Source organism: Pan paniscus, chromosome 9, assembly GCF_029289425.2.
Source record: "Pan paniscus chromosome 9, NHGRI_mPanPan1-v2.0_pri, whole genome shotgun sequence".
In the NCBI taxonomy this organism is placed as follows: Eukaryota; Metazoa; Chordata; class Mammalia; order Primates; family Hominidae; genus Pan; species Pan paniscus.
In genome coordinates this window covers 8,273,166-8,285,953 of record NC_073258.2, presented here as the reverse complement: position 1 = coordinate 8,285,953, position 12,788 = coordinate 8,273,166, and the positions used below count along the sequence as shown (strand labels likewise).

The window sequence follows — 12,788 nt, the reverse complement described above, 5'->3', positions numbered from 1 at the left end:
ACCCTAAAACTTAAAGTATAATAAAAAAAATTAAGGTTATAATTTGTATTTTGAAATCACTTTATTTTTTTCAAAATGGATATTGCTAAGCCTTTTGAAATTTTAATTTTTTTGAAAATCAATGCTGTACCTTTTTGAGACTTTTTATTTTATGTTTCTTTCTACCACATTATTTTATTAACTTTTTTACTATTTTCTTATCTTTGTATTTTATTTACCATTTCATTCTGATCAGTTAAAGTCAACATTGGATGACTTATTTTCAGCATTTCTTATTTCCAAATGTATGCATTTATGAGCTTCCTCTTTCTTTTACATGCAGCTGTAGTTTCCTAGGCAAGCTTTAGGAACCAACACTATCTGAACATGGAATGTGTACTTGTACTGTCACCAGTGAGTTATGTGAATACATAAAAGACTTGTCTTTCACAGAAATCTGTTAAGGACACCATGTTTTGAAGGGGTGAAGGATTGATACGGTGATCTGCAAGAGAAATCATGAGAGAGAATGAAAAAAGTGTCTTGAAAGCATCTGTTTACGTTGTACTATGACAAAAGAGGGCCATTAAGGCACTGAGGGGGCAGCACCTAGTAAGAGTGTGTTCCAATGAGTTTAGGCTTCTCCTTTTGGGTTTATTATTTATTTAGTAGGGAAGTATTAATTAGGCACCCACTACATTACAGACACTACCCTAATGACTTGGAATATAACCATGAAAAACAGGCATAGTCTCTGCCTTCATGAGATGAATATACTTACAAAATGAGAGAAAAACCAATGAATACAGTATAATTTCAAGTAGGTATAAATGTTAGGAACCAAGGTAAAGCAAACTAAGAAAATAGAGTTGGAAGAATGACCCTTTTAAATTCATTGGCCAGAAAATTCTTCTTTGAGTCCTAGATATTTGAGGAGGGATAAATGAAGTGAGGGAACAAAACTTTGGAAGATATCAGAGAACAATATTCCAGGTCTTATGAGTAGGAAAGGCAAAATCCCTGGGATAAAAGTGAGCTTAGAATTGAGAAATGGCACAAAGTACATGCCTGGAGTGGAGGGAAGAAAGGAGTGAGTGGCAAGAGATGGGTTTGAGGAGTAATTCCAGGGCAACCAACCTTTGTAAGAAGTTTTTATCAAATACTATGAATACAGAAGGAAAAGGGACGAATGTATTAGTAAAGTTTTATTCCATGAAGTACATTTATCAGGAGGTGGTTTGCATGGTAAACTTGAATTTTTTATATGGATTACGGAAAAAGATTGTAGATTAATGCTTCAAGATATATGAGAGTGGAAGTGAGAGGCAAGTACAGAGGGAGAAGAGAGAAAGAGAGCAAGTGAGAGGAGAGAGAGAGAGATTGAGAAGAGAGAGTGAGAAAAAGAGAGGATTGATTTATAAAGTAATGAAGAGTACAGGATTGGATCTGAGCCAATAAATCAGGCATTCACCAGGGGATTGAAATTAAGTTTAGAAAGAAGAAATCATACAAATTCTTGTTGGTAAAAAACGTGAATTATTTGAACCAATGAAGAATTTTTTTTCTCTAGTCTGTGTAGGGGGAAAGGGACTGCAAAACAAAACAAATTTGCAGTGCCTTTTAAGTAAACCATGCCAATGTGTCATAGATACAGCAGTTCCTATCCCAAAGGAATCAAAGTTTTAGTGAAAACATAAATGCCTTCTCTTCAGCATGTTAAATTGTGCACTCATGCAGATGCCAAATGGTGTTCAAAATAATGCTTCTTAGAGATTTAGAGATCAGGATAAGTCATAACAAGATTCAGCTGCAAAATGCAAGAGGAGAGATGAGGAAAGGCTTATGTCAAACTTATAAGGAGAGATAGAGGACAGAGTATGGACAGAGAAAGCACAATCATACTCATGACCTCTCAAGACTACACATGCTTTTGTACATTCACATATACCTGTGATCCTGCAAAATTTCACACATGAAACCAACAAGACTGCAAAGCTGATGAGGAAGGTAATGTAGTGATATATCCTATAGCTCTTGTTTCTGAACCTTATGTACGGGAGCTCAAATGTGATAGTAAGAGGGCAAGATTTTTTTTTCCTGGTTTTATAGGATAGTAATAGGTACAGTAAAGGTAATCAGTAAATATGTCTTTAATAATTACATTTTTGAAGAAATGAATTGTGAAGCATGGGCCTGAGGAATAGAGTCTTTCAAAAAGATAATCCAAAGTTAAGGTGACAAAGAAGCTGATAAAGGAAATGAGGTTTGATGCTGGAGTGACGGGCATAAGACTGGGAGATTAAGCAGATATAAAATTAAAACATGCATATTTTCTCTTCTGCTTACCCTCATCTGACATGGGACATGAAATGAGGTGTGTATGAAGACTTTGTGAGGGTTATTGGATTAAGGTGCAGTAAAAATAAGTAAGGTTTCAGAAAATGTCTACCAGATATAATTCTATGAAAACCTTAGTTTTAGAAGGTCAAACAAAGGTGCTGAGACCTAGTTTTATTTCTGAACCCAACACAGATTGGAGACTGTACAAATGTGTGTTGGAATAATAGGTCAGCGTACAGTCATAGACTAAGAGACTAGATGTTTTGAGAAATGTTTGTAGACTTGGAAATGATGTTTTCTCAAATAAAAGTCCCAGTTATAAAACTCATTTGGGAAAATCCACAAAATACTTGTGATAAATTGATTTTCATAATATATAGCCTTATTTTATCTTTACAAATTTCTGTTGTACCAAGAGTGACTAAGATACCAGATATTTCTTAGGACATAGAAGTGCATACACAGAGTTCAGTGGACATTTTACTGTGTCACTGTAAAAAGTAATGCAGAGGACCAAGATTCCAGGATTTTGTCCTGGCTGGACAATATGTTTCTTTTCCTCACTTTGTCCTTGTATTTTCCTCCATAGAAAATTCTATATATATATATATATAATAAAATATATAATATATAAATATATATTATATATAAAATATATATAAATATATATTATATGTAAAATATATATATTAAGGATTTTCTCTTTAAGTCACAGCCAAAGCCCAACTTCTTCCCTGGAATTTTCATTGCCCCATCTCTACACCTACAACATTTGATGGGTGTTTTTATCATAGTACTTGCAATGCAGCTTTCAAATTTCTTCTTTGGAATTGTGTCTCTGTCTGCACTGTGGTCTTTTTGAGAGTGTTTGACAGGTATTATTCAAATGAATGCTGGCTGGCAAATATAGGACCTCTTAGATATTTGATGGAATAAATTGTGAAGTGTACCCTTCTACATCCCTCATGTATTATTCACTAATGGGGAAAGAAAGAATTTTGTCTTTATTCACTAATGGGGAAAGAAAGAATTTTGTCTTTATCTTTGACTTTCCTATTACAGATCTGAGAACTTTAAAGCTATTCTCCACAGCCTCAATAACCATGTATATATTCTCCTTCTTGAGATAATTTCCCTAATTTTCTCCCATTTCTGCTAGCCATCATTAGCTTCAAATGGTAGGTTTTTTTTAGACACTTGCCTTGTTACAGGTTTAAAGTAGAGCGTACTGATCTTATTTGCTTCTAATGGAGACCACTCGACTCTGACTTCTTCAAGCCTCCACATATTTCCAAATTTGAATCAAAGTGTTCTGTTCAATTGTGTAATTCACAATCACTCCACATTATCTGTACAACTAGTTTTAGAAAATAATTTGCTCAATAATAAACATCTCTCACATTGATTTTTGAAACATTTAATTTATTATAAATGAGCCCGGAGTCTTTCCATAGACAGAAAGAGTGTTACCAAACAAAATCATATAAATGTTTTTATTTCTGTGCCGTGAGAAGCAAAGTTCCATAAAGACACTAACATACCAGATGGAGAACAGCATTGGTAGGAAATATATTGTAAAACAAAATTATTCTCCCTGTCCATGTAAGTCTGAGATAATATTTAAAATTCTCTAGAAGAAAAAACCCACTCTCTAGAGTTTCTTCAATGTATGTGTTTTTTTATGGGTTCTATATATGGTGTATTTATCTAAATTAATCTTTTATTCCATATTTAGCTTTAAGTGCAAAATACTTTTCATTAATTATCTTCCTTTAATTTTCTTTACCCAATTTCCAAAAATGATGGATACAATATTCTTTTTGCAAAAGAAATTGTGATGATCAAGGAGTTATTTTCTGAAACATCACATTAAAATTTTTTGCTGTCTGGTTTTCAATTTATTAACTTGATTAACATTTAAAATTGAGAAGTCTTAAGTGGTATATAAAAAATATACGCTTTTCAAAGACTTGAAACCAACCCAAATGCCTGTGAATAATAGAGTGGATAAAGAAAATGTGGCACATATATACCATGGAATACTATGCACTTATAAAAAAGGATGAGTTCATGTCCTTTGCAGGGACATGGATGAAGCTGGAAACCATCATTCTCAGCAAACTATCACAAGAACAGAAAACCAAACAATGAATGTTCTTACTCATAAGTAGGGGTTGAACAATAAGAATACATGGACACAGGGAGGGGAACAACACACACTGGGGCCTGTCGGGGGTTTGGGGGCTAGGGGTGGGATAGCATTAGGAGAACAACCTAATGTAGATGACGGGCTGATGGGTGCAGCAAACCATCATGGCACGTGTATACCTGTGTAACAAACCTGCACATTCTGTACATGTATCCAAAAATATAAAGCATAATAATAAAAAAAGAAATAAATAATAAATATTACATGTATGTGTAAATATAGGCTTTTTCTCTCTGCTCTAAAAGTAAACCCACTAGTACTCTACAATTCATGTAGAAATGCATAGATACACACAAACACACACTCAGTGCACAAATATAAACTTTATTGTTAGCAGGATCTCTAGTAAGGGATTAACAGAGATTACAGATAAAAATCAGCCTGAAAGTTAAGAAAAATGAGTGTAAAACGATCAGATTCATAGGTTCTGAAATGTTATTTTTAAAATTAATTTCTGCATAGACTCTTCATTATAAATTTCTATCAGGCAGATAGAGGTTTCTCCCCACTTTATTCCTCATGTGTAATAAATTCTGGTAGGAAAAGTGGCAATCAGGTGAAGCTGATTTAATTATTGATTCTGTTTCATGCTCATATGACCGTAGCAGAGTAAGAGGTATTTTACTCTTTTTCAGAAAGGAACCAAGAAGAGTACAATGCTATTTTTTATTTTACCAGGAATCAGGATAAAGTGAGAAGTGGAGCAAGAATCACTAATGGAAAGTCAATAATTGTCACTGATACACACAACAGCTTTTTGTGACAGAAAGAATGCCTATAGCTAATGACACCCAGTTCCATACTTCTTCATTCCTACTGCTGGGTATCCCAGGGCTAAAAGATGTGCACATCTGGATTGGATTCCGTTTTTTCTCTGTGTATCTTGTTGCACTCCTGGGAAATGCTGCTATCTTGTTTGTGATCCAAACTGAGCAGTGTCTCCATGAGCCCATGTACTACTTCCTGGCCATGTTGGATTCCATTGACCTGAGCTTGTCTACGGCCACCATTCCCAAAATGCTGGGCATCTTCTGGTTCAATATCAAGGAAATATCTTTTGGAGGCTACCTTTCTCAGATATTCTTCATCCATTTCTTCACTGTCATGGAGAGCATCGTGTTGGTGGCCATGGCCTTTGACCGCTACATTGCCATTTGCAAACCTCTTCGGTACACCATGATCCTCACCAGCAAAATCATCAGCCTCATTGCAGGCATTGCTGTCCTGAGGAGCTTGTACATGGTCGTTCCACTGGTGTTTCTCCTCTTAAGGTTGCCCTTCTGTGGACATCGTATCATCCCTCATACTTACTGTGAGCACATGGGCATTGCCCGTCTGGCCTGTGCCAGCATCAAAGTCAACATTATGTTTGGTCTTGGCAGTATTTCTCTCTTGTTATTGGATGTGCTCCTTATTATTCTCTCCCATATCAGGATCCTCTATGCTGTCTTCTGCCTGCCCTCCTGGGAAGCTCGACTCAAAGCTCTCAACACCTGTGGCTCTCACATTGGTTTTATCTTAACCTTTTCTACACCAGCATTTTTCTCTTTCTTTACACACTGCTTTGGCAATGATATTCCCCAATATATCCACATTTTCTTGGCTAATCTATATGTGGTTGTTCCTCCCACCCTCAATCCTGTAATCTATGGGGTCAGAACCAAACATATTAGGGAGAGAGTGCTGAGGATTTTCTTCAAGACAGATCACTAACCAGTTGGAGTTTGGAGGGTCTCTCTTAGCATTCATGATGAAGCAGCCACTAGGGAGGAGAGAAGAGACACCAAGGAATTTGGGTACAGAGAAAGTGAGATACCCTGAATGAAATTTAAAATAATTATGAGTGTATTGGTAGATAAATATTATTTCACAGTCACCTTCAGTGAAATGTCCCAACCACAAAATATATCCATTTGTTTGTTTTCATGTTTTTGCTGGGTTTGCTTTGTCTTTTTGTTTCTGGATAAATAGTTGTAATCTTTTAGAAAATGTGGTGTGTATATGTGTTTATGTTCATATGTTCATAGAGAGGAACTGGTAGAAGGCAATTAAATTGACCAGTATGGATTGAATCCTTGCCTGTATTAATTGTTTGAACCAGCACTTTCTATTGATAGGCAAGACTTTTTCTCCTGATGCTCTGTTCTTCCAGAAAGTCTCCTTATCCAGTTTGAGAGAGAAAGGCACATAACATATATTAATGCAGAGTGATAAATCAAAGGACAGACTTATGAATCAGGTAGGGTGTGGTACACATGGTTTATTTGTGGGATAGTGGAGATTTTCTTGTATTATGACCTTTCTAATGTAATTAGGAGAAAAATAAGTTAGTAACTGACATTTCCTCCTCAGTACTGATTTGAATGAACACCACTCATTTTTCTATGTTGAGCTTTGTTTTTGTTTAAATTAAAATGTAACCTAATTTCTGTTTGGGCATTCATTTTAAGCCATTGATTATTTTCTATTATGTATTTAATCCGCAGATAAATAAGTTAGTGGGGTTAGATTTTATTTTGAATTTCAAGTGATATATAGGCTTATAATTTGGGGCACGTGTGTGTGTGTGCGCATGTGTGTGTATGTGACTTTAAAAAATGGACATTTAACAATAATTCAGATGTATTTAAAAGCAATATACATTCTCCAATTATTTTTTAAATGCACATTCTCTTTACTTTTACTTACTTTTGCGTTCTCAAACAGCTTGTTTTTATAAGAGTTGCATTAAAGTCTCTACAAATTTTGATATACCAATTATATTTTTAATTTCAGTGACCATTGTTGCAATTATTTTGAAGTTATATTTTGAGATGGAGAAATATTCTTGACACTTATGTATTTTTTCTCTGTTATAATTGGTACTTTGAATTCTATCATTTCATAACATGTCTAATGTGTGTCAACTTTTTATGCATAAAATTTGTTCAGCATATTTATTTGTTTGTGGACACATACTAGTTGTACATATATATGGGGTATTGTGAAATTTTGATACAAGGATACAATGTGTAATGATTATATTAGAAAAATTGGTGTATCTGTCACCTCAAGAATTTATAATTTTTTTGTGTTAGGAAAATTCTACTTCTACTCTGCTAGTTATTTTGAAATATATAATACATTATTGTTAACTATAGTCACTCAGTTATGCTACTGAATGCTAGATCTTATTCCTTGTAACTGTATTTTCGTACCTATTAACCAATCCCTCTATCCTGCCCTCCTCACTACCCTTTACAGCCTCTGGTAACCATCATTCTACTCTGTCTCCATGAGATCAATTTTTTTTAAGCTCCACGTAAGAGTGAGGACGTGTGATATTTGCGTGATTTATTTCACTTAACATAATGTCATCCAGTTCCATCCACGTTGTTTGTTCGTTCCTTTCTTTCTTTTTCTTTTCTTTTCTTTTTTTTTTTTTTTTGAGACCTCCCTCTGTTGCCCAGGCTGGAGTGCAGCTGTGTGATCTTGGCTCACTATAACCTTTGCCTCCGCCTCCTAGATTCAAGCGATTCTCCCACCTCAACCTCCCCAGTAGCTGGGATTACAGGCGCCCGCCAACAAGCCCAGCTAATTTTTCTATTTTTAGTAGAGACAGGATTTTGCCATGTTGGCCCAGCTGGTCTCAAACTCCTGACCTCAGTTGATCCGCCTGCCTAGGCCTCCCAAAGTGTTGGCGTGAGCCACGGCACCTGGCCCATGTTGTTTGAAATAACAGGATGTCATCCTTTTTCATCCTTTTTCATGACTGAATAATAATCCATTGTGTATAGGTATACATTTCTTCATATATTTCCCAGATATATGACGTGAATATTATAAGATCTAAAGGCCTGTGCAGCATGGCTATGACTTTCCTAGTGCCTGAAAATGCCATCCAGGAGAGATAGATAGATAGATAGATAGATAGATAGATAGATAGATAGATAGATAAAATCATTGAGATTAAGGATAATGTTGAAACCCAATCCAAGGAAGCTAAGAATCACAATAAAATGATACAGAAGCTGACAGATGAAATAGACAGTATAAAAAAGAATGTAACTGATCTGATGGAGCTAAAAAACACACTGCAAAAACTTCAGAATGCAATCACAAGTATTAACAGCAGAATAGACCAAGATGGGGAAAGAATCTCAGAGCTTGAAGACGGGATCTCTGAAATAAGACAGTCAGACCAACGTAAAGAAAAAAGAGCAAAAAGGAATAAACAAAACCCTCAAGAAATAAGGAATTACATAAAGAGGCCAAAACTATGAGTCACTGGCAACTGGCATCCCTGAAAGACACTGGGAGAAAAGCAAACAACTTTGAAAACATATTTTATGATATCATCCATGAAAACTTCAGCAACCTTGCTAGAGAAGACAACATTCAAAGTTAGGAAATGCAGAGAACCCCTGCAAGGTACTACATAAGAAGATCATCCCCAAGACACATAATCATCGGGTTTCCCAAGGTTTTAGTAAAAGAAAGAATGTTAAAGGCAGCTAGAGAGAAAGGGCAGGTCACCTACAAAGGAAACCCCACCAAGCTAACAAAATACCTTTCAGCAGAAACCTTAGAAGCCAGAAAAGATTGAAAGTCTACATCAACATTCTTAAAGACAAAAATCTCCAACCAAGAATTTCATACCCAGCCAAACTAAACTTTATAAGTGAAGAAGAAATAAGATTATTTTTAGATAAGCAAATCCTGAGAGAATTTAAAACCCCCAAATTTGCCATACAAGAGCTCCTGAAAGGAGTGCTAAATATGGAAACAGTCTTACCATCTAATTCAAAAATGCACTTAAGTACATAGACCAGTGACACTATAAAGCAACCACATAAAAAAGTCTGCGTAATAACCAGCTAACAACACAGTGACAGAATCTAATCCATACATATCATACTAACTTTTAATGTAAATGGGCTAAAAGCCCCAATTAAAAGGCAGAGTGTCAAGCTGGATAAAGAAGCAAGAGCCAAAGCTATGCTGTCTTTAAGAGATTCATCTCACATGAAATGACACTCAGGCTCAATAAATAAATAAAAGGGGAATGGAGAAAAATCAACCAAGCAAATGAAAATTTAATAGAAGCAGGGATTGCAATCCTATTTTCAGACCAAAAGATAAAAAAAGACAAAGACAGGCATTACATAATGGTAAAGGTTAAATTGAACAAGAAGATCTAACCTAAATATATATTCACCCAAATAAACACAATTAGAAATGGCAAAGGAAATATTACTACTGACCCCATAGAAATATGAATAGCCATCAAAGACTATTGTGAATACCTCTATGCTCAGAAACTAGAAAATCTGTAAGAAATGGATAAATTTCTGGCCACATACACCCTTCCAAGTCTGAACCACAAAGAAATTGAATCCTGAACAAAGTGATAGTAAGTTCCAAAATTGAATCAGTAATAAATAGCCTACCAAAAAAAATGCTCAGGACCAGATGGATTCACTGTTGAATTTTACTAGATGTACAAAGAAGAGCTGGTACCATTCTTACTGAAACTATTGCAAAATATTAAGGAGGGAGTCCTTCCCAACTCATCTATGAGGCCAGCATCATCCTGATACCAGAACTTGGCAGAGACACAACAAAAAAAGAAAACTTCAGGTCAATATCCTTGATGAACATAGATCCCAAAATTTTCAACAAAATACTGGCAAATCGAACCCAGCAGCACATGAAAAAGCTAACACATTATGATCAAGTAGGCTTTATCACTGGGATGCAAAGTTTGTTTAACATCCACAATCAATAAATGCGATTCATTAGACAAACAAAACTAAAGACAAAAACTACATGATTATCTCAATAGATGCAGGAAAAGTGCTTGATAACATATAACATGCTTTCATGGTAAAAACCCTTAATAAATTAAGTATTGAAAAAACATACTTCAAAATAATATGAGCCATCTATGACAAATCCACAGCCAATATTATGCTGAATGGGTAAAAGCTAGAAGCATTCCCCCTTGAAAACCAGCACAAGACAAGGATGCCTTCTCTCACCACTCCTATTCAACATAGTATTGAAAGTCCTGGCCAGAGAAATCAGGCAAGAGAAATAAATAAAAGGCATCCAGATAGGAAAAGAGGAAGACAAACTACCCCTGCTGGCAGAGGACATGATTCTATTTCTAGAAAACCCCACAGTCTCAGCCCAAAAGCTCCTTCAGCTGATAAACAACTTCAGCATAGTTTCACAACATGAAATCAATATACAAAAATTACTAGCACTCATATACACCAACAGCATCCAAGCCAAGAGCCAAATAAGAAATGTAATCTCATTCACAATTGTCATAAAAAGAATAAAATACCTAGTAATACAGCTAGGCAAGAAGGGAAAAGATCCCTACAATGAAACTTACAAACACAGCTCAAAGAAATCAGAGATGATACAAACAAATGGAAAAACATTCCATGTTCATGGATAGAAAAAAAGAGAATCTGTGAATACTGCCACAATAAACATATGCATGCATGTGTCTTTATAGTAGCATGATTTATAATCCTTTGGGTATATACCTAGTAATGGGATCGCTGGGTCAAATGGTATTTCTAGTTCTAGATCCTTGAGGAATCGTCACACTGTCTTCCACAATGGTTGAACTAATTTATACTCCCACCATGCACAATAGCATAGACTTGGAACCAACCCAAATCCCAAATGTCCATCAATGATAGACTGGATTAAGAAAATGTGGCACATATACACCATGGAATACTATGCAGCCATAAAAAGGGATGAGTTCATGTCCTTTGTAGGGACATGGATGAAGCTGGAAACCATCATTCTCAGCAAACTATCACAAGGAGAGAAAACCAAACACCGCATGTTCTCACTCATAGGTGGGAATTGAACAATGAGAACACATGGACACAGGGAGGGGAACATCACACACTGGGGCCAGTCGTGGCATGGGGGGCTGGGGGAGGGATAGCATTAGGAGAAATACCTCATGTAAATGATGAGTTGGTGGGTGCAGCAACCAACATGACACATGTATACCTACCTATGTAACAAACCTGCACATTGTGCACATGTGCCCTAGAACTTAAAGTATAATTTAAAAAAAGATGAGGGGGTAAGGTCAAAAAAAAAAAGAGAATCTGGGGAACAAAAGTCAGTGATAAAGACTTTATAAACTCCTCTGGGCTTATGTTGTTTTTTTTCAAAATTAGTGGAGATATTATCTTTTTAAAAATAGTTAAAATGTAGTTAAAGAATTGAAAACAATGTATTGGTTATCTTTTATTGAATAACAATCACCGCAGAATTAATCAATTTAAAACAAGAGATGTTATCATCTCACACATTTTCTGAGAGTCAGGAATCCGGTAAAGGTTTAACTAGGGAGGTGTAGCTCAGGGTTTCTTGAGAAGTTACAACTAGTTGTTGGACCTGCCTGAAGTGTCTGAAGACTTGATCAGGGCTGGGGGGACTTCCTCAAAGCTCATTCAGATGGCTCGTGGGAGGAAGCTTCACTTCATTATCTGGTGAGCCTCTCATTAGATCTGGACATAACACAGCTTCTCCAAAAGTGAGTGAACCACAGTGGGGCTGGAGGAGAGAGGGAAGAAAGAGAGAAAGAGAGAGGTGAAATATAGAGTATCTACTATAATCTAACTCAGAAGTGACATACCAACAGTTAGTTTAATTTTCTTTTGCTCCAGGTTTATTGAGGTATGATTGACAAATGAAAATTGCATATATTTAATATGTACAATGTAATGTTTAAGATATGCATATACTGAAAAATGAGAACCACAGTCAAGCTAATTAATATATCCATCACCTCACATATTTACCTTTGAGTGTATATGTGTGTGTTTGTGTTTGAAGAGAACATTTAAGACCTACTCTCAGCAGGTTTCAAATATACAATACATTATTCTTAACTGTAGTTACCATGCTATACATTAGATCTCCAGAATTTATTCATCTATAGCTGAAAGTCTGTACACCCTCAACAACATCTCCCTATTTTCCCCACTGTCCAAGAGGTCCACCTCTTTCTAGTCCCACTCAGAATAATGAGGGGCTTAGCATGGCTGAGTGGCTGGGGAAGGCTGGGAGCAAGGAAGAGAGGCAGCGACACCCAGCAACTAGTGTCCTGTACAGCTCAGGAAACCAGGTGATCATTCACTACACACTCACTTTCCCTCGTGAGAGGAATTGCTTGCCAAAGGGGCTTTCTTGGCATTGAGCTATGCTGCCTTAGAAAAAGGGTATCACTGCTAAAGGG

The 12,788-nt window shown here is 36.0% G+C and overlaps 1 protein-coding gene across 1 annotated transcript; it reads left to right on the top strand.

The window, feature by feature from the left end:
* The first annotated feature begins 5,299 nt into the window (after nucleotides 1-5,299).
* On the top strand, nucleotides 5,300-6,263 carry LOC100985787 (olfactory receptor 52E6). Its single transcript, XM_003819050.5, has one exon. It carries the CDS (start codon nucleotides 5,300-5,302, stop codon nucleotides 6,239-6,241), a length of 942 nt encoding a protein of 313 aa, XP_003819098.1. The 3' UTR covers nucleotides 6,242-6,263.
* Nucleotides 6,264-12,788: the final 6,525 nt, after the last annotated feature.